We start from the raw sequence: 22568 nt of genomic DNA, 5'->3' as shown, positions 1-22568 counted from the left end.
GTGAGTCAGCAGCGGAGAAGGTGGAAGAGAGCCCGGGCCTCTCCCAAGGGAACCCTCTCTCCATCCCTTGCCCCATCCATGTCCCATTTTGGGGATGTGGGGTCGAGTCGGGTGAGGGCTGGGAGATGTGGGGGGTGGGGGGGGCAGTCTCACCTGAATCTGCTGTGCTCCTGGGCCTTCTTCAGGACATCTTCCAAAGAGGAGCTGACAGGGACAGAGACGGAGTGTCTATACGAAGGAAAGATGCTGGAGACCTTCAGCGTGACATGGATGAACTCTGGGACTTGGGTCTGTGAAGGGGTCTCCGTAGCTGGCTCCAACAGGACTGTGCCAGGGAGAGGGGAAGGGGCAGCTGATCTGAGGGCAGCGGGCCAGGCCTTAGTCCTCCTTTCTTCTCTGGAAGACACTTGAGACCTCCTCCTTCCCCTCGGTCCCATTCCGGTCAACACCACCACCACCTGGCTGCCTTCCCAGCCTCCCCTGTCCCTCAGCTCCCACCACCCTCGCCACCCAAGGTCAGGCCCCTCACTGGTTTTTCTGCCTCTAGTACCCCCCTCCCACCTCTCTGCCACAAGCACCCCCCACCCAGGGTTCTTTCTAGAACATACATGTTATCTCTGAGGGCCTCCCCTCCTTTTCACCCTCCTGCCTGCCACTCCAGCACATTCTCTCAAACCCCACTCTTTAGTGAGACCCTTCCGCCCAACTCCAGTCTTGTACACCTCTGAGCCTTTGCCCTTGCTGCCCCCTCCCTGCTCTGCCTTTCCTCCCCTCTTCTCCACTGGCAAATCTCACCCACCCACCCCAGTCCCTCCCCCAGATGAAGCCCTGATTCAAGCAGCTAACTGGGACTCATTATGATGTATCAGAGCTAACAAAAATGTGTCTCTTGCCATTCACTCGTTCGAACACTTCTGTACTGGGTATCACACAAGGGGCTGGAGATTCATGGCCTGCCCAGAGCTCACCATTTTATATCTCCCTCCCCACACTGTGAGCTTCTAGCATCTGTGACTGCATTTTAGCTGCCCGTGTGTCCCATGCACACCTGCAAACCCCTGTTGACTCAGCAAATCAAGATGGAGCAAGTTCCCTTCCTGGGACAGGCAGACCTCATTGCAGATTGAAAAGAGCAGGGTTTCTATGAAAGGCCCGGCTACCTCTTGGTGCCTCACAGTCTGGAGAGATGAGATCCACATAGCTCTTCTGGTTCAGGATGGGCAGCAGCTGAGAAATCATGAGAGGGTTCTGGAAGGCCTTGTGCTGTAGGCTGGCCAACAGAGCAGCCTTGGCCTTGAGGCATGCTGTGCCCAGCTCCACCGTGGGCCTAAGGGAGGCCATCAGCAACTGGTGATGGAATGGCAAAGAGGAGGTGGGTCAGCCAGCGGGGAGGGGCCAGGTCTTCCAGCATCCCACCAGTCCACCTCCCACCAGCCACCAGGGTGGAGCCCAGCCCAGACTCTCCTTCCCACCTGCAGTGCCAGAGGGGTGCTGTAGACATTCCCAAAGTGGCCCTCTAGGGTCTGGGCCTTTAGGATCTTCTCTTGCACTCTCCCGAGGGCCACAGTGATCCGGTTTCTCTGACTGGGGTTGAGGTTGGATAGCTTCAGACAGGAGAAGGCCAAGCCTGCCATGGCCAGTGTGTCTACAAGGGACAGAGCCAAGTGGGGTCAGCCCGGGCAGGACCCTGGGGCAATGGGCAGCCACAGGAGGGCTGGAGGTAGGGGGACAATATGGTCAGAGCAGCATTTCAGAAAGTTTCCACCAGCTAGGGGGACCAACAGCCTAGTCTTCCTAGTTTCCAGGATGGCAAACTGGGATGGGTGGTCACCATATCCCTGTCTGCTGCCTGGGGGTTAGAGGTTGGGGAGAGAGACTGGAGGAGGGAGGGCCAAGAGGACTTTAGCCTACACACTTGTTCCCAAACAGGCCTGCACTTTAGAATCACCAGGGGAATTTGTTTGATTTTTCTTTTTTTTTTTTTCTTTTTTTTCTGGCCGTGCTACACAGCTTGTGGGATCTTAGTTCTCCAACCAGGGCTCAAACCTGGGCCCTCGGCAGTGAAAGCACAGAGTCCCAACCACTGGACCGCCAGTGAATTCCTCACCAGGAGATTATTAAAGGAGCAGGTGCCTGGGTCCACCCCCAGGTGGTCTGGTTTATTAGGTCCAGGGAGCTGCTTGGGCCCTGGGGCGTTTTAAGCTCCCCACCCTGGGATGATTTAATGTGTCCACAGTGGGTTTTCTATAAGCCTCTGAGGCAGAACAAGCTCTCTGCTGGCAGGGGCCCTGCTGCCTTCTTCTCTCGGGGTACCTACCCTCCCCACCTCCAACCTACTCCATCCTACCCCGCCCTATGCGAGGCACACACACTCACAGAACACAGCCAGGCCTAGAAGAGACCTTGCAATCATGATGACAAGAAAGGGCACTGGAAACCCAAGGTCACACAGTGAGGAAGCAGATCCAGTATCCAGGCGTCAGGCCTCTCAGCTCATTTGATGAGAACATCATAGCCGTGTATCCAGAACTTTCTCCATGCTGGGCACCATGCTATGCCCTTTACATGTAAAGCATCTTTTACTGAGATGCTGCTGGGGTGTTATTTTACCAGAGAAGCTGAGCCAGAAAGGCCAGCTGATCTGTCCAGGGTGACCTACAGTAAGTATGTGATGGAGGATGGGATCAGGAAGCCAGTCCAGCCCCAGCGCTGGCTCGCAGCCCTTGCACCACAACAAACCCTCACCATTGCGCTCCTAGTGGACTCGATAGGAGGGGTCCCAAGGAAAGGTGAGCATGGGACCAGGGGTGGAGGCCTTCATTTGGGGCCGGGGGGTTGGAGGAGTGCCAGCCTGGCCTTCAGGGTCTGGCCCACTCACCCACAGGGAAGTGGCCCTGCTGGAGATGCTGTTCGTGTTCCACAGCATACAGGAGCTTGCCCACCACGCTGCCATGGACCCGCTTCTGGTGGACACACAGGGCCAGGATGCCCAGGCCGTACTGGTAGTAGCTGGTGTGAGGGTGGCCCTGGTGATTATGCCCTGGGAGGGAGAAAACCACGGGGTGGGGCTGTCATGCTGGGCTTGAGGGGTGACCTTTCTGTCCCCTCCCAGCAACCAGCACAGCCAGCACTGGACCCATTGCCTGTACTTCCCAACACCGTCCTTTGGGTCGTGGGATCCATCTTTCCTTCATTCCCTTGACTCATACTTGCTGAAACCCCACTAAGTGTCAGGCGCTGTGCTTGGAGGTATGAACAGTGATGACAGGCCAGGCACAGTGCAGCCAGGGCCTCTGGAAATAACACAACCCACGCTCACGAGATCGTGATTATAACTGAACTGTGGACCGAGGTCCACGTGGCCAAATAACAGAGGTCTTTGAGTAGCTGGGGAGTCGGGGAAGGATTCTCTGAGTCAGGGATGCTGGGGAGAAAGGGCGGGGGAGAGGTAAAGGTGGAGTAGGAGTGAGCTAGAAGGGGAAGGAAACCTTCCAGATAGAGGGGACATATGTCAAGACGCTGGTTTGTGAGCTGAGAGAAGGCCACGGTGGCCGGAGCCCACGGAGGGGCGGGTGAGTGGGTGAGCCAGAGGGTGGGTGGGCAGGGCTGGGCCTGAGGGCTGTGAACACAGCAGGCAGCAGCTGCTGGAGGATTTAAGCAGCACTAACAAGATCAGATTTATATTTAAAGGCTCGCTCTGTGTGTGCCAGATTGAGGTAGGAGGCAGGAAAGTTAGTGGAGAGAGGTAAGGAGTGAGTAGTAGGGAGGCTGTGCAGCTGTCCCAGAGAGGGGTAATCAGGTCAGTCTTGGTGGGTGAGCAGCAGGGCTTGCCAACAGAGTGTATGTGGAATGCAGGAAAGGCTTGATCAAGAATGGCTACGGGACAGGCCCAAGCCTCTAGCAGATATGGAGACAGGCAGAATGGAGGGCAGGAAAGAGGCCTGGGGAGAAAACCCAAAGTTCTGATGTAGACGTTTCACCAGACAATGTTGTCTGATGTGCCCTCCCCCAGCCCGGCAGACCTCGCCTCCTCACCAATGGCCCCCTTCTCGTCCTCCAGGAATCGCTTCAGCTGTGAGACCAGCCTGTCCCCCTTGCGGCCTCCAACAAACTCGCAGTTGGCCCGGAGAGCGAGCAGGTAGAGGGCCAGCTGGCCCATGGAGGGCTTGGCCTCGGAGTCACTGTTGTCATTGCTGGAGGCAGACATAGGACAACGCCAGTTAACAACACTTCAGTGAGAAAGTGCCACCCTGGTAAGCCTGGCTTGGGGTGCCCCACCACCACCACTACGAAGCGGAAAAAAATCCTAACAGTTGGAACGTTTCCAAGACCTGCCAAAAGCAGATGTAGTCAGTTATGTAAGTTGTGTATGTCACGCTTATTTCATAAAGATGAGAAATTAAACTCAAGGATAAACTCTGAGGGCTCTTGCATCCAAATGACCTGTTTGCCCCACCATTTTGGTCACACTTCACCCATACACTCTCCCCTTTCTTTCCTCTCCCTGCCCTGCATCCACTTCTCAAGAGGGAGTCCAAGCAGGAGATGCTCCGTGGTGGTCCTGACCCTTCACCTCTCATTCAGACTCCTGTGCTGGACCTCAGAACAGGCTTCCTCTTAATGCCCCCTGGAAAGGGAGCACGGATAGTCCAATACTGCTGTTGGGCTCAGTATGAAAGAGTGTGGCCATGGATTAGTAATGTCTGCCTCAGGTACCGGAGGGTACAGTAGCCACCCAAGGGCCCCGGATTGGCATCTCCAGTCTAGTCGGACCAACCCCATTCCACAGATGGAGAAAGGCCCAGAGGAGATGAAACTTGCCCTAAGGTCTCCCAACAAAGCAGTGACAGGCCCAAACTGGAACACAGATCTCCTGTCTCTTAGGATGTGGAGTACGCCATGGGGAAAAGAGGAGAGAGAGCATGGCCAGACCTCAGGAGGCTCTGCTGGTAGCTGAGCTTGAGGCTGTGCAGGTAGTGGGCTTCCTTGGCCCCAGCCTGCAGGCTGGAGAGGCGCAGGCCCACGTAGATACTGGGGTTCAGCTGCTCCGGGGAGAGCCGGTCCATCCAGGGCAAGAGGCGCTGGCCCAGCCTCTCCACCAGCGTGCTGTCCACCTCTGTTATTTCTTAGGAAAGAGAACAGGCCAAGTGAGGTCGCAGGGCCATGCCAACAGTGACACCTTACCAGGGTCTTCTCCAGGGAATAAACATCCCCACCTTACTGTCACTTGGCACACACCCTACTCATATGCGGGAGTCCGACTGTAACGAGAGGCAGCGGTAACGGGAAAAGCCGGTATCCTGAAAGAGTGGCCGGAGTGGGCCAGGGAGAGCTGGTGGGCCCAGGGCAGAGGAAGCGGGTGCCAGGCAGCCACTCTGCCCATCAGGAGTGACAGAGAGACTGGATGCCGAGCGGCATGGGGTGCCGCAGGCACTGCACCCCACCTCCCTCAGTCCTCAGGCCAGCCCTGTGACGTAGGTACCGTCATCACTGCATTGCACACAAGAGGAAACAGAAGTCCAAAGTTGTGGGAGTGTTCCACCCATTTACAAAAACTTCAACTCACACTGGGAGCAGGTTACAGAGCCAGTTTTCAAACAGAAATAGAGTCACAGATGTAGAAAACAAACCTATGGTTACCAGGGGTGAAGAGGGGTGGATAAATTAGGAGACTGGGACTGACATATACACACTACTATATATAGAATAGATAAGTAATAAGGACCTACTGTATAGCACAGGGAGCTCTACTCAATACTCTGTAATGACCTATATGGGGAAAGAATCTTCAAAAAACGTGGATATATATGTATAACTGATTCACTTTGCTGTATAACTGGAACTAACACAGCACTGTAAATCAACTATATTCCAATTAAAAAAAAAACAAAAACACTGCAGCCTGCCCACTGGCTAACTGGGGCTGCCTGGTGAACTTCCTCTGGGCAGATCTCAGAATAACTTTCCTGCCCCCTCAGTTTAGGTGAAAAGGACCTGAGATTGTGAGGTGAATTGTTAGAAAGCCATCATCCTTTGCGACCATTTATCTGTGTGCTTCGGGATTTACCCACGAGGGAAGCAGAAGCCCTTAGGGGTGTTTCCCAGCTCCAGCTGACTGGCGCTTTCCTCCCGCAGGGAGGGAACCTGAGCTGAGTAGGTGGCCTTGGAGCCACTTTAGACTTTTCCCCACTTACTGCCTCCCAGTTGCTGTGGGGCTCCAGCTGCTGGGCAGGTCGCCCCCCCCAGGGGATGGAGCAAAGGAACTGGGGAGGGGGCTGTTTCTCTTTTCCTTTCTCTTTCTCAGTGCTTTTCTGTGTGCCTGCCCCCATTTCTGTAGGAATCTCTCTCTCTCTCTCTCTCTCTCTCTCTCTCTCTCTCTCTCTCTGTTATTCTCTCCATCTCTCAGCCTGTCTCTCTCCTTATCTCTCCCTCCACAGTTCTCTTTTCCTCTCCCTTTTCTTCAAACTGGAGAGGGAGCCCCGCTCCCACCTTGGGCTCTGACCTCCAGCAGGTGAGTCAGCCCTGGGATTAGCAGGATAGGAAGAGGAGCTGGTGCTGTAAAGAGAGGTAGGTAAACACAGTTCGGCTTCCTTAGCAGGAAGGAGCTGCTAAGATTCACCCGGGGTAATAAAATTGAGCCTGGGCGAGCTCCCTCCCCTCAGGGTCTCCAGCTCACAGGGCCGCCCAGCTCTGCCAGCTGAGGACTGGCTTTGACAAGAGGAAGCACGGAAGCTCACCCTGCATGGGCACTAGTGCAGATCTGTGTCAGTTTCACAGCCACACAGGGCTTAAACCTGGTAAAGCAGGTGGTGGGATCCTTGCATCACACCAAGGAGGAAGGCAGGGGAGCATTCTTAGCCCATTTTACAAGTGAGTGAATGAGACTGGGAGTGACTAAATGGCCCAGCAGCAGTGGGCTGCACCCCCGAACCCAGTCCAGGGCTCTTTTGGGGTCAGGCCTATGGACCAATTGTTGAAAGGTTCATACCCGCTGAGGGTGCTGGGTCTCCCCTGGGGACTGCCTGGACAGGAACCAAGAGCCAAGCGCTGAGTGGTCTGGTGGCACTTGTGGAACACGCCAGGCGGGAGGCTCCTGGTGCCCAGGGAAGACCGTGACCTGGAGTTCTGAGAACTGAGTCCAGCAAAGTCCTGGAAAGCTGGGGCGCCTTGGGCAGGTCACCTGGCCCCTTCAACCCTTGACTGCTTCATGAGTCATCTACACACGACTGAACCTGCCTCTCGGTTTCTGCAAGGGTCACAGGAGACCCTGCTGGTGTAGGCAGAGCAAAACGCTGTGGGCAGAGAACGACCAGGAATGAAGAGAGGCGGGCGGCCCACCTTCCCTTCCTGCCTCTGCTTCCCGTGGGGCTCCGGGGCACAAGCAGCCCTGAGCCTATGCGCTCCAACTCCCAGACAGGTCCCAAGAGTTCCCGAGATACTCCCAGGAGCACCGGAGCAGGCAGGCCCCTGTATGGAATGTAAAGCAAACGCCTTGCCGCCACCGTGACCCGCCAGGGTCTCCACACGCTAGCTTTCCCTCTGCCAGGGTGCCCGCCCCTCACTCCTTTCCTTGCCAGCTCCTTTTCCTCTTTTAGGTCTTAGTTCCTGCATCACTCCCTGGTCCTTGGAAATCCTTCCCACCCCTTCTCCCTGAATTGGCATTCCCCCACCCTCTCCAGGCCTTGGGCTTCCTTTGGCACTCATCACAGCCCCCAACACAGCACTGACTTGCCTCTTGACCACCATCCCCTTCACTAGAATGGAAGCTCTAGGAGGGAGCGGGGGAGACCTGTCTTGCTCTTTGTTCTTTCCCCAAAGCCTAACATGGTGCCTGGCACAGAGAAGGCTCAAGCAATGTGTATTGAATGAATAAATGAACAAATGACTGAATTAATGGAAGTGATCTTGTCTGGCGGAGAGTCAGACATACAATTCATCTCAATACAATGTGCTACAACACTGAGGTCCAGCTAAGTCCAAACTGCTGTGGGAGCCCAGAGGGGCAGCTAAGTCATCCCTGCCACACACACACATCTGAGCCTGTTTCTCCAGCTATATAATGAGGGGCTTGGACAAGATGGTCCTCTCTCCTAAGGACCCAGCAGGCAAGAGGCACGTAGATCCAGGTACTCACCGCAGATCTGGGCGAGAGCTCCCAGGCCCCCAAGCAGGAAGAGGAGGGCCCCAAGGCACCCCATGGCAGGAGCAGGGGTAAGCAGCAGGCGGGGAGCAGGACAGATTCCTAGGGCTGGCCTGGCAGAGGCTCTCCTGACCACAGCAGTCACTGCTCTGAAAGAGGCAGCCTCCTGTCACTGATTAATCCCTCCACGCCCTGGCGGCACGCTGCTACGTCAGCAGAGAGAAAGGGGAAGAGGTCTGTAGCTGAGGGGAAAGGAAGGCCAAAGAACAGAGGAAGCAAGGGCAGGGCAGAGCAGGCCTTCCTGGAGGTCGGGGACAGGGGGAGGGGGAGGGCAAGCAGCGGTGGTGTGCGACATTGCGAAGCCAACCACATTCTGTCCCTGCTGCCCAAAGAGCCCTGGACCCGTGCAGGAGGTCTGACTTCTGATCTGCCCAAGTCTGTCCGACCACTCCTGTCCTGTATCCCCTTGGCTGTTCCAGCGGTGGACGGGCAGGGCTGGGGTGCCTACCTGGTACCCCTCCCAGAAGGAGCCCCTGAAAGTGTCCACCCTGGCCTGGGACAGGGAGCAGGACAGGGAGCTGTGACGGTCACATGAGCAGCGGCTGGAGTCAGCTGTTCTCTGCCGGCCCGCCCCGGCGGTGGGGTGGGGGTGGGGGTGTGTGGAGTGCAGCCAAACCGGACCAGACAGGCCAGTTTTCTCAGCCGACCAGAAAGCTGGGAGCCTCCTGGAGACAAAACAAAGCCATTTAACAAACAAGACTTAATCATCTGAGACACAAAGCCATGGTTAGCAGGGCCACTTGTCAGGACTAGGAAAGTAACCTAAAAAAACTCTCTTCAAGGAGGAGAGAGAACAAAGGATTCCCCACCTGCCTAGGCCCACAGGAGAATCTATGTCCAAGAGTTAGCTCTGGAGGTGCTGTGTTACCTTGGCCAGGTGACTTAACCTCTCTGAGTTTGAAAGAGTTTCTCCTGTGTGAGCTGAAAGGGTTGGAGAAGATCATTCTAATTAAGCTCCCTTCCAGCTCAACTTGTGAAGATGTTATGACCTTAAAACATCTCTAATCACTTCTAAATAAAATTTTTATTGAAATAATTTTATGGCAAATTGCCACAGTTCAGTCTTTCAAGATAATCCAGTTTTGTGCCTGACTTATCACAAGCCAATAAATACAGACATAAATAAATAGAGACTGCATCTGTTTACGGAAGTACCTTATAAATATAAAATTAGATCGTCTAGTGCAAGGAGGCTGGGCATGGCCCATCAGGGTGAAGTTCCAGAGAAGGAGGGATGCCAGCTAGAGGCCCAACTTCTGCAGGTTCTTGGGTTCAGACTTCCACGGGGGCCTTGGAAATTTGTGGGCAATGGAGCTGCCTTGGTTTGGGATGGGACTGCCCCGCTCCCCAACCCTCTGCCTGTGGCCAGTGGCAATGATTCTGTTTCCTGCCATCTCCAGGACAGCAGCCTCTGGTGAGAAGCAGCTTCCTTGGGAGAGTCACCTCTGATCCCTGAGGACTCGAATGTACCACAGTGACCAGTGGGGACGAGGTGCATTTCCATAGCTATCAGAAACAGAGTGACTGATTGGGGGTGGAACTGGACTGTTTCAGGTAATGCAGTCAGGGGAAGTGAAAAAGAAAAACGACTAAATCATTTGGTTCAGGACTTCTGTTTGGGGGTCTATAGCTAGAAAGTAAAGATTAGCTTGGAATGAGCAGGTAAAAGTTTGCCTGTCCAGACAGGCACGGACAAAGCCAGCTGCAATGTAAAAAGGAAACATTATTTCTCCCAAGGTCACGTTACAACAACTGTAAAGTGTCCCGATAACCATGCTGTGTGAGTGACTATTACTTGTACTTTTTTACTGGGATTTCTTTTTTCCCCTACTTCTCTCTCTCTCTCTCTCTCTCTCTCTCTCTCTCTGGATCTATCTTATTCTCTCCATCTCTCAGCCTGTCTCTCTCCTTATCTCTCCCTCCACAGTTCTCTTTTCCTCTCCCTTTTCTTCAAACTGGAGAGGGAGCCCCGCTCCCACCTTGGGCTCTGACCTCCAGCAGGTGAGTCAGCCCTGGGATTAGCAGGATAGGAAGAGGAGCTGGTGCTGTAAAGAGAGGTAGGTAAACACAGTTCGGCTTCCTTAGCAGGAAGGAGCTGCTAAGATTCACCCGGGGTAATAAAATTGAGCCTGGGCGAGCTCCCTCCCCTCAGGGTCTCCAGCTCACAGGGCCGCCCAGCTCTGCCAGCTGAGGACTGGCTTTGACAAGAGGAAGCACGGAAGCTCACCCTGCATGGGCACTAGTGCAGATCTGTGTCAGTTTCACAGCCACACAGGGCTTAAACCTGGTAAAGCAGGTGGTGGGATCCTTGCATCACACCAAGGAGGAAGGCAGGGGAGCATTCTTAGCCCATTTTACAAGTGAGTGAATGAGACTGGGAGTGACTAAATGGCCCAGCAGCAGTGGGCTGCACCCCCGAACCCAGTCCAGGGCTCTTTTGGGGTCAGGCCTATGGACCAATTGTTGAAAGGTTCATACCCGCTGAGGGTGCTGGGTCTCCCCTGGGGACTGCCTGGACAGGAACCAAGAGCCAAGCGCTGAGTGGTCTGGTGGCACTTGTGGAACACGCCAGGCGGGAGGCTCCTGGTGCCCAGGGAAGACCGTGACCTGGAGTTCTGAGAACTGAGTCCAGCAAAGTCCTGGAAAGCTGGGGCGCCTTGGGCAGGTCACCTGGCCCCTTCAACCCTTGACTGCTTCATGAGTCATCTACACACGACTGAACCTGCCTCTCGGTTTCTGCAAGGGTCACAGGAGACCCTGCTGGTGTAGGCAGAGCAAAACGCTGTGGGCAGAGAACGACCAGGAATGAAGAGAGGCGGGCGGCCCACCTTCCCTTCCTGCCTCTGCTTCCCGTGGGGCTCCGGGGCACAAGCAGCCCTGAGCCTATGCGCTCCAACTCCCAGACAGGTCCCAAGAGTTCCCGAGATACTCCCAGGAGCACCGGAGCAGGCAGGCCCCTGTATGGAATGTAAAGCAAACGCCTTGCCGCCACCGTGACCCGCCAGGGTCTCCACACGCTAGCTTTCCCTCTGCCAGGGTGCCCGCCCCTCACTCCTTTCCTTGCCAGCTCCTTTTCCTCTTTTAGGTCTTAGTTCCTGCATCACTCCCTGGTCCTTGGAAATCCTTCCCACCCCTTCTCCCTGAATTGGCATTCCCCCACCCTCTCCAGGCCTTGGGCTTCCTTTGGCACTCATCACAGCCCCCAACACAGCACTGACTTGCCTCTTGACCACCATCCCCTTCACTAGAATGGAAGCTCTAGGAGGGAGCGGGGGAGACCTGTCTTGCTCTTTGTTCTTTCCCCAAAGCCTAACATGGTGCCTGGCACAGAGAAGGCTCAAGCAATGTGTATTGAATGAATAAATGAACAAATGACTGAATTAATGGAAGTGATCTTGTCTGGCGGAGAGTCAGACATACAATTCATCTCAATACAATGTGCTACAACACTGAGGTCCAGCTAAGTCCAAACTGCTGTGGGAGCCCAGAGGGGCAGCTAAGTCATCCCTGCCACACACACACATCTGAGCCTGTTTCTCCAGCTATATAATGAGGGGCTTGGACAAGATGGTCCTCTCTCCTAAGGACCCAGCAGGCAAGAGGCACGTAGATCCAGGTACTCACCGCAGATCTGGGCGAGAGCTCCCAGGCCCCCAAGCAGGAAGAGGAGGGCCCCAAGGCACCCCATGGCAGGAGCAGGGGTAAGCAGCAGGCGGGGAGCAGGACAGATTCCTAGGGCTGGCCTGGCAGAGGCTCTCCTGACCACAGCAGTCACTGCTCTGAAAGAGGCAGCCTCCTGTCACTGATTAATCCCTCCACGCCCTGGCGGCACGCTGCTACGTCAGCAGAGAGAAAGGGGAAGAGGTCTGTAGCTGAGGGGAAAGGAAGGCCAAAGAACAGAGGAAGCAAGGGCAGGGCAGAGCAGGCCTTCCTGGAGGTCGGGGACAGGGGGAGGGGGAGGGCAAGCAGCGGTGGTGTGCGACATTGCGAAGCCAACCACATTCTGTCCCTGCTGCCCAAAGAGCCCTGGACCCGTGCAGGAGGTCTGACTTCTGATCTGCCCAAGTCTGTCCGACCACTCCTGTCCTGTATCCCCTTGGCTGTTCCAGCGGTGGACGGGCAGGGCTGGGGTGCCTACCTGGTACCCCTCCCAGAAGGAGCCCCTGAAAGTGTCCACCCTGGCCTGGGACAGGGAGCAGGACAGGGAGCTGTGACGGTCACATGAGCAGCGGCTGGAGTCAGCTGTTCTCTGCCGGCCCGCCCCGGCGGTGGGGTGGGGGTGGGGGTGTGTGGAGTGCAGCCAAACCGGACCAGACAGGCCAGTTTTCTCAGCCGACCAGAAAGCTGGGAGCCTCCTGGAGACAAAACAAAGCCATTTAACAAACAAGACTTAATCATCTGAGACACAAAGCCATGGTTAGCAGGGCCACTTGTCAGGACTAGGAAAGTAACCTAAAAAAACTCTCTTCAAGGAGGAGAGAGAACAAAGGATTCCCCACCTGCCTAGGCCCACAGGAGAATCTATGTCCAAGAGTTAGCTCTGGAGGTGCTGTGTTACCTTGGCCAGGTGACTTAACCTCTCTGAGTTTGAAAGAGTTTCTCCTGTGTGAGCTGAAAGGGTTGGAGAAGATCATTCTAATTAAGCTCCCTTCCAGCTCAACTTGTGAAGATGTTATGACCTTAAAACATCTCTAATCACTTCTAAATAAAATTTTTATTGAAATAATTTTATGGCAAATTGCCACAGTTCAGTCTTTCAAGATAATCCAGTTTTGTGCCTGACTTATCACAAGCCAATAAATACAGACATAAATAAATAGAGACTGCATCTGTTTACGGAAGTACCTTATAAATATAAAATTAGATCGTCTAGTGCAAGGAGGCTGGGCATGGCCCATCAGGGTGAAGTTCCAGAGAAGGAGGGATGCCAGCTAGAGGCCCAACTTCTGCAGGTTCTTGGGTTCAGACTTCCACGGGGGCCTTGGAAATTTGTGGGCAATGGAGCTGCCTTGGTTTGGGATGGGACTGCCCCGCTCCCCAACCCTCTGCCTGTGGCCAGTGGCAATGATTCTGTTTCCTGCCATCTCCAGGACAGCAGCCTCTGGTGAGAAGCAGCTTCCTTGGGAGAGTCACCTCTGATCCCTGAGGACTCGAATGTACCACAGTGACCAGTGGGGACGAGGTGCATTTCCATAGCTATCAGAAACAGAGTGACTGATTGGGGGTGGAACTGGACTGTTTCAGGTAATGCAGTCAGGGGAAGTGAAAAAGAAAAACGACTAAATCATTTGGTTCAGGACTTCTGTTTGGGGGTCTATAGCTAGAAAGTAAAGATTAGCTTGGAATGAGCAGGTAAAAGTTTGCCTGTCCAGACAGGCACGGACAAAGCCAGCTGCAATGTAAAAAGGAAACATTATTTCTCCCAAGGTCACGTTACAACAACTGTAAAGTGTCCCGATAACCATGCTGTGTGAGTGACTATTACTTGTACTTTTTTACTGGGATTTCTTTTTTCCCCTACAATCACAAACTATCAGGAATTTGCTGTCTGAAATTATGTTAGTAAGAAAGAAACAACCCCAGAGGCGCCAAGTCACTTTGACACAGAGAAGTTGCCCCAGTATGGAATTCCTGGACTCAACGTTCCATGCCTGTCTCAACTTTGTAGTTTCCACTTACACAGGATACTTTGCTGTCCAAACCTGAAGCTGACACTTCTCACACAGCCCTGTGCTGTGTTGAGTCTATCAAAATACTGCTTGGTTGGGACTTCCCTGGCAGTCCAGTGGTTAAGACTCCACATTTCCACTGCAGGGGGCACAGTTTCGATCCCTGGTCAGGGAACTAAGATCCCACATGCTACGTGCCACGGCCAAAAAAAAAAAGAAAAGCACTGCTTGGTTTACATTTCACCTAACCTAACCCCACTCTTCACCCAAATCCTGTAATCACCTTGCCTTCTGTGTAGTCAGATGCCCTCAGTTCCTCTCCCTCATTGCAGTGGATCAACTGAGCTGACTGTCAGACTAAAGGTTTGTGCTTGGTGGTCTCAGGACGACTGGACTAGGATACAGCCTAAGAAAGAATCCAACAGGAAAAAAATTAAATTTTATGCATGAACAAGGATATATCGTACAAAACAGGGAATATAGCCAATATTTTATAAGAACTATAAATGGAGTATAACCTTGAAAATATTTGAACCCCTATGTTGTACACCTGAAACTTATATAACATTGTACATCAAGCATACTTCAATTTTTAAAAAAAAAAAAGGTGAAGTGAAAAAAAATTGTATGTGTGAAGGTGGCATGAGAAGAATATAATAAATACATGGCTGTATCGTTACATATGGAATATCCATTTTCTTAATTAAAAATGTAAATATATTAAAATTTTAGAGTCCATTTAATGTGGAAAGATGTTCATAATTAATCTTAAATTTTAAAAATTATATAAGTAAGATATGTGGATTGCATGAAAAATCAGAAAATGTGTTAAGGGAGAAGAAGGAGGTAGAGGAAGAAGAGGGAAAGAAAAACCAGAAAATCACTGATAGTCCCATATCCCAGAGGATTGTTCTCAAAGTGTGGTCTGTGGATCCCTGGAGGCCTCCAAGACCCTTTTAGGGGGTCTGTGAGTTCAAAATTACTTTAGAAAATACTAAAACATTATCTGTCTTGTTTGCTTTTTGGGTATCTGCACTCATGGTATAAAGCAGTGGCATCTAAAACTGCTAGTGTCTTAGCAGGAATCAAGGCAGTGACACCAAACTGTACTAGTAGTTACTGTATTCTTTACCCCCGTGCACTCCAGGGTGGGGAAAAGCTGGTTTCACTTAAGAATGTCCTTGATAAGGCAAAAAAAAAATTATTAAATCTCAACAGCAACACCAAAAAAGGGGTCATCCCACAGACCTGGACTCTAGTTTTGCCTCTGTGACCTTTGGCAAGAGACACCCTTTCTAAGCCTGTTTCTTATAAAATGGGCGTGTGGCACTGTGCTCACAGGTTTCTCATGAGGATCAAATGAGAACGCTTATAAAATGCTTACCACCGGTGCGTAGTGTGTGGTTCGAGCTCATAACACTTTCAGCTCTTATCAATAACTATCTGTCAAAATCCAGGAAAGAATGTTACAGGGAACAGTCAGTGTCCACTTAGCAAGTTTCCAAATTCTAAGGATCTGGATTCCAGCTAAGTAAGAGAAAACAGCCTTGCATGTAACACAAGACTGTTGGACCATCTTAAGCCATGCAACTGAAGAGGTTCAGCTCCAGCCTCCCCCAAACATGCCATGGCATATGGATTCTTTTGAGCTAAAGGAAATCAAGACCCTGTGGGCTCAAGAGAAACATCTGTCCCTCCCTTAACTACCTGGAAGCACTTACATTGGAAGTCTCTCCCAAAATGAGAATTATTACCAGAGATGAATCTTATCTGAGTGACCCATCTGTGTGGCAGGGCAAATATCTAATTACCAAATGTTTGCTCTTTTGCTTCTTGTTCCTGTGAATGGCCCTCCTTCCTGTTGAAGCCCCAGGTCCCTATCCCATTCCTTAGCTCAGGATGGCATAAATACCTCATTTTACCTTTCTATCTTTGAACCTCTCACGTATGTGGGGTTCTCGTACTTACAAAATTAAATGTGATTTTCTGTTACTCTGTCTCATGTCAATTTGATAATCAGACCAGCCAAAAGAACCTTTGAAGGGTAGAGGAAAATTCTTTCTCCCCAACATAAGGCTGGGAAATATCAAATGATGCTGTGGCAGGATTGGAGTAATCCTGTCCGACAGTCTTCCCCTCTTTCCCCTGCATTCCCCCTCCCTCTTCAAAGGCTAGCAGTCTTGACAGGACCTCAGGAGGGGACACACTGGATTCCTACTTGCAGGTCCCAGGAGAGCTGCTCAGACAGATCCTTGGAACTGTTCTGAATTTACAGGCGACTCTTGCAGAGGTCTGGGTCCAGCTTCAAAGTAAATATAGGGCTCATCTTCCTTTCCTTTGGCCACTTATCCAGCCAAGGAGAGTATTCCAGGCAGAGGGAACAGCATGTGTAAAGGCTGGAGGTAGCTGAGGAAAGAGGATCGGCAGGGAAACAGTGGAAGAGGCAATGCCTCCAGGTCCTGGTGATCAGAAATGGCAGAGCTAGGGACTTCCCTGGTGGTCCAGTGGTTAGGACTCCGTGCTTCCATTGCAGGAGGCGAAGGTTCGATTCCCAGTCGCGGGAACTAAGATTCCGTATGCTGCACGGTGCGGCCAGCAATGGCTGAGCTAGAAGGACACCTGGCATCTGACCAACTGAGCTCAGATGCAGAATATGCCCTTTACTTCTGTGTGGACTTGGGCGTGTTAATTTCTCAGCCTCCGTTTTTTTAATCTCTAAAGGGGTCATAACAATACCCACATGTGGGAGAGTTTTTATGAAGATTCAAGTAGGTCAAGAAACTGGCCCGCAGTCTGTGTTCATGAAACAGATTCTGACTCAAGATATAAAAACTGAGTGGCCCCTGTACCAGCGGACATACATCTTTTTCAATTAGCCCTCAGAACAGCTCCATCATCCTCCAGTTTGTGAATGAAGAAACTGAGGCTCTGAGGAGACAACTGACTGAGGTCATGGCAAGCAGTGGCCAAGGGACCTTCCTCTGCTGTTGCTCCTGCCTTTCTGGGAGCGCTTCCATTCCCACTGTTAAGACCTTCAATAATAATGAAGACTATGGGCTTCCCTGGTGGCGCAGTGGTTGAGAGTCTGCCTGCCGATGCAGGGGACACGGGTTCGTGACCCGGTCCGGGAAGATCCCACATGCCGCGGAGTGGCTGGGCCCGTAAGCCATGGCCTGTGCTCTGCAACGGGAGAGGCCACAAGAGTGAGAGGCCCGCGTACCGCAAAAGAAAATAAATAAATAAATAAATGATAATGAAGACTAAAGTGATTTATTATTATTATTATAAATAATATTTTAAAAATCAGCCTGGTACATGGCAGAAAAAAATGATATCTCTTTCATAATGTACTTCAAACCTATACCTCAAAGAATCCCAAAGGAAGGGGAGGGATAGATCAAGAGTATGGGATTAACAGATACACACTATTATATATAAAATAGATAACCAACAAGAAACTACTGTATAGCACAGGGAACTATACTCAATACTTTGTAATAACCTATAAGGGAAAAGAGTTTGAGAAAGAATATATATATATATTCAGTTATATATATATAACTGAATCTGTGCTGTATGCCTGAAACTGACACAACATTGTAAATCAACTATCCTTTAATAAAAAAAGAACCCTGGAAAAAAAATTTTTTTTAAAAATCAAAACTGTTCTAAATAAATGGAGAGGCATTCTGTGTTCATGGATTGGAAGACTCAATTTTATTAAATGTCAATTCTTCCCAACATGATCTATAGTTTTGAATAATCCCAATCAAAATCCGAGTAAGGTATTTTGTGTATATTGACAAATTGATCCTAAAGGTCATGTGGAAAGGCAAAGAAAAACCAGAATAACCAGCAAAACACTGAAGAAGAACAAAGTTGGAGGACTGACACTACCTGATTTCCAGATTTACAATAAAGCTGCAGTAGTCAAAATGGTGTACTATTGGTCAAAAAATCAACAGACTGACCAACAGAACAGAATAGAGAGCCCATATACAGACTACCTCAAAAATAGTCAACCAGTATTTTGACAAAGGAGCAAAGGCAACTGACAATAGAGAAAGGACAGTAATTTCAACAAAAGGTGCTGGAGCAATCAGATATATCAAAAAAAAAGAATTAATCCTAGGCATATACCTTTTACCTTTCACAAAAAACTAATTCAAAGTGGACCTAAATGTAAGAGACAAAACTAAAAAACTTCTGGAAGAGGTGATGACTTTTAAGATATAACATCAGGGCTTCCCTGGTGGTGCAGTGGTTGAGAGTCCGCGTGCCGATGCAGGGGACACGGGTTCGTGCCCTGGTCCGGGAAGATCCCACGTGCCGCGGAGAGGCTAGGCCCGTGAGCCATGGCCACTGAGCCTGTGCGTCCGGAGCCTGTGCTCTGCAACAGGAGAGGCCACAACAGTGAGAGGCCCGCGTACCGCAAAAAAAAAAAAAAAAAAAAAGATATAACATCAAAGGCATGGTCTATAAAAGAAATGATTGCTAAGCTGGACTTCATTTAAAAAAAAAAAACACTTCTGCTCTGCTAAGGACACTGTCAAGAGAATGAGAAGACAAGCCACAGTGTGGGAGAAAATATTTGCAAATGATATATCTGATAAAAGATGGTTATCCAGGGGCTTCCCTAGTGGCGCAGTGGTTGAGAGTCTGCCTGCCAATGCAGGGGACACAGGTTCATGTCCCGGTCCGGGAAGATCCCACATGCCGCGGAGCGTCTAGGCCCGTGAGCCATGGCTGCTCAGCCTGTGTGTCCGGTGCCTGTGCTCTCAACAGGAGAGGCCACAACAGTGAGGGGCCCGCATACCGCAAAAAAAAAAAAAGATGGTTATCCAAAGACCCCTTAAAACTCAACAATAAGAAAACAAACAACCCAATTTAAAAAAAGACCAAAGACCTGAACAGACATCTCACCAGAGATGATATATAGATGGCAAATAAGCATATGAAAAGATGCTCCATTTCATATGTCACCAGGTAACTGCAAATTAAAACAACGATACCACTATATACCTATTAGAATAGCTCAAATCCAAAACACTGACATCACCAAATGTTGGCAAGGATGTGGAACAACAGGAATTGTCACTCACTGCTGGTGGGAATGCAACATGGTACAGCCACTTTGGAAGACAGTTGGCAGTTACTTACAAAGCAAAACATAGTTTCACTATCAGATTCCACAATCGTGCTCCTAGCTGTTTACCCAACAGATATGAATACTTATGTCCACACAAAAATCTGCATGTGAGAGTTTATAACAACTTCATACATAATTGCCAAAAACTGGGAGCAACCAAGGTGTCTTTCCATAGGTGAATGCATAAACATATTCTGGTACATATATACTATGAAATATTATATAACTGAAAATAGCAATTAAAAGAAATGAGCTATTGGACTTCCTTGGCTGTCCAGTGGTTAAGACTCCACACTTCCAATGCAGGGGACACACGGGTTTGATCCCTGGTCAGGGAACTAAGATCCCACATGCTGAGTGGCACAGCCAAAAAAAATTTTTAAGTAAAAAAAGTAAAATAAATGAGCTATTAAGCCACAAAAAGACAGGGGTGAAACTTAAATTCATATTGCCGAGGGAAGAAAGGGGCAAGACTGAAAGGTCTCCGATTATTCCTATTACACAGCATTGTGGAAAAGGCAAAACTATGGTAAATAGTAAGAAGATCAGTAGTTGCCAGAGGCTGGGGGGAAAGAGTAGGGGAAGGGATGGTTGAATAGGTGAAGCAAGTATGGCAAAACTGTATGAGAGTATAATGGTGGATATATAATACTACATATTTGTCAAAACCTATAGAACTTTACAGCACATACAGTGAACCTAACACATGCAAATTAAAAAAATATTATTCAGGAGACGACGGAATCCCAGGATAGAATGCAGAATGTGACAAACAATCTAATTGTATTACAAATGTATGAAGCAACCTCACCAAAAGAGTGGGGGAGGACTTCCCCGGTGGCACAGTGGTTAAGAATCCGCCTGCCAATGCAGGGGACACAGGTTCGAGCCCTGGTCCGGGAAGATCCCACATGCTGTGGAGCAACTAAGCCTGTGTGCTACAACTACTGAGCCTGTGCTCTAGAGCCCACGAGCCACAACTACTGAAGGCCGCACGCCTAGAGTCCGTGCTCTGCAACAAGAGAAGCCACCGTGACGAGAAGCCCGCACACCGCAACAGAGTAGCCCCCACTCACCGCAACTAGAGAAAAGCCCGCACACAGCAAAGAAGACCCAACACAGCCAAAAATAAATAAATTTGTTAAAAAAAAAAAAAAGAGTGGGGGAAAGAGGGCTGGCCTAAGAAACTGTGATGATGAGTCGGGTCTGTAGAATAAAGGCAAGAAGATCTGCACATAAGCACTATATCATGAGGGTGAGAGTTAATAATTCTGATGCTAGCAGACATGAGTATTGGAATTGAACAATTAAGCAAATGGATGGCAGGTTACAGAAGTCAGGTTTCTCACTGTTGGAGTCAGGGTTTACAGACAAGCAAGGGGAGGAGGCTAGAATGATCTGTGTGGTGACGGTAGTGGTGGAGACATCAGCATGAATTCATGTTTAGCTAAATACAGACAAAGATGGTTACATCCAGAAATAGTTATAGGTATGTGTGTACACAACAGAACAGTATACACAAACATACTTTTTGCTGTCAGCTGAGAGGGTCTAGAAGCAAAGACAGCACAGTAGCAATAAGATTACTGAGTGCCCAGATTTTGATTTATAATAACCATTCTCCAATAAAAGGAACCAGGTTCCCCTAATATGACTGATACTAGGACTGGGACAAGAAATATGCAAGATGAGCCTGGAGCATCTTATAGGTCCAGAAGGTAAGGAAGTACACACATGCACACGTGGACCCACACTGATCATGTCAAAGGGATACATGAGCAAACTGAAGGGGGGCCCCTAGTGGCCAAAGCTGATTTGAGCAACAAAAGTGATATTAGACTATAACCCAAAATAAAAAATAAATATCCATGCTTACATACTGATATAAATAAATGATTCAACAAATAAATAAACACTGACATACACTGAATGTTTGTGTCCCCCCAGATTCATGTGTTGAAACCTAATCCCCATGCCATGTTTTCTCTGGAGGTGGGGCCTTTGGGAGGTAATTAGGAGCCGTCATGCATGGGATTAGACTCCTTATAAAAGATACCCCAGTAGATAACTAACAAGGACCTACTGTATAGCACAGGGAACTACTTAATATCTTGTAATAACCTATAATGGAAGAGAATGTTAAAAAAAAGAATATATATATAAATATATCTATATAAATAAAATAACTGAATCACTTTATTATACACCTGAAACTAACACACTGTAAAACAACCATATTTCAATAAAATTTTTTAAAAAAGAGAGACCCCGGAAAGAGCCCTCACTCTTTCAGCCATGTGAAGACACAGTGAAATTTTGGCTGTCTATGAACCAGAAAGCAAGCCCTCACCAGACACCCAATCTGTCGGCGCCTTGGTAGTGGACTTTCCAGCCTCCAGAATTGTGAGAAACAAATTTCTGTTCTTTGCAAGATACTTATGGTATGGTATTTTGTTATAGCAAGTCTATGGTATTTTGTTATAGCAGCCCAGACAGACTAAGACAAATGGATAAGAGACAAATCTCTCATGCAGAAAAATTCCCAATAATGTATGTAGATACTCTGCCTTCAAGGAGGGGGAGCATAACTCCCCACTCCCTAAGTGTGGGCTGTGCAGAGTGACTTCCTTCCAAAAAATACAGTACGGAAAGTGGGTGGGAGGAAGAGCATCTTTATAATCGAGAAGCCCAACAAGCAATTCATCAACCAAATGACCAAAGCCAAGGTGAACAATCATGTCGACAGCGTACACCCTTGATAGGATGGGATGAAAATGGCACTTCGCCTCTGTGGTCTTCTTCCTCCAACCCACAGTTTTTAAAAAATTTATTTATTATTTATTTCATTTATTTATTTTGGCTATGCTGGGTCTTAGTTGCAGCATGCATCTGGGATCTAGTTCTCCAACAAGGGACCCAACCTGGGCCCCCTGTATTGGGAGTGCGGAGTCTTACCCACTGGACCACCAGGGAAGTCCCTCCAACCCCCAGTTTAACCATGAGTAAAAAAACAAATTCCAAACATCCTGCAAAATACCTGACCAGGACTCCTCAAAACCGTCAAGGTCATCACAAATAAGGAAGGTCTGAGAAACTGTCACAGCCAAGAGGAGCCTAAGGAGACATGACAAATGTAACGTGGTGTCCTGGAACAGAAAAAAAAAAGATATTAGGTTTAAAACTAAGGAAATCTGAATAATGTATATTAATAACAAAGTATCAATACTGGTTCATTAACTGTAACAAATGTACCATACTAATGTTAGATGTTAATAATAAGAAAAACTGACTGTGGGATATATGGGAATTCTCTGCACTACCTATGCAATTTTTATGTAAAGCTAAAGCTGTTCTAAAAAATAAAGTCCTGGCGACTTTCCTGGCAGTTCAGTGGTTAAGACTCCACGCTTCCAATGCAGGGAGTGTGGGTTCGATTCCTTGTCGGGGAACTAAGATCCCACATGCTGTGTGGTGTGGCGGGGGGGAAAAATTAAAAATAAAATCTATCTATCTATTTATGTATTTGGCTGCATTGGGTCTTAGTTGCGGC

General features: G+C 49.6%; 1 protein-coding gene across 4 annotated transcripts in view; it reads right to left on the bottom strand.

Moving 5' to 3' along the window:
• TCN2 (transcobalamin 2) overlaps positions 1-22568 on the bottom strand; it is a 37305-nt gene that overhangs the window by 5039 nt on the left and 9698 nt on the right. The window contains exons 2-11 of one of the 4 annotated variants that reach the window (XM_024767941.1): positions 22056-22164; positions 14153-14275; positions 12339-12555; positions 11825-11979; positions 4933-5125; positions 4036-4193; positions 2879-3040; positions 1473-1645; positions 1161-1347; positions 154-325 (exon numbers count right to left, since the gene is read on the bottom strand). In XM_024767941.1, coding sequence (XP_024623709.1) covers positions 154-325; positions 1161-1347; positions 1473-1645; positions 2879-3040; positions 4036-4193; positions 4933-5125; positions 11825-11888 — 1109 coding nt within the window. In that variant the 5' untranslated portion in view covers positions 11889-11979; positions 12339-12555; positions 14153-14275; positions 22056-22164. Of the gene's footprint in view, positions 1-153; positions 326-1160; positions 1348-1472; positions 1646-2878; positions 3041-4035; positions 4194-4932; positions 5126-8134; positions 8290-8648; positions 8856-11824; positions 11980-12338; positions 12556-14152; positions 14276-22055; positions 22165-22568 lie in introns of those variants that run through there. The other 3 variants (XM_024767940.1, XM_024767943.1, XM_024767944.1) reach the window with 3 other exon arrangements.

Source organism: Neophocaena asiaeorientalis, unplaced genomic scaffold (genome assembly GCF_003031525.2).
Source record: "Neophocaena asiaeorientalis asiaeorientalis breed wild unplaced genomic scaffold, Neophocaena_asiaeorientalis_V1.1 scaffold828, whole genome shotgun sequence".
Taxonomy (NCBI): Eukaryota; Metazoa; Chordata; class Mammalia; order Artiodactyla; family Phocoenidae; genus Neophocaena; species Neophocaena asiaeorientalis.
Note: the sequence above shows the minus strand (reverse complement) of the source record. Positions and strands in the feature narration are given on the sequence as shown.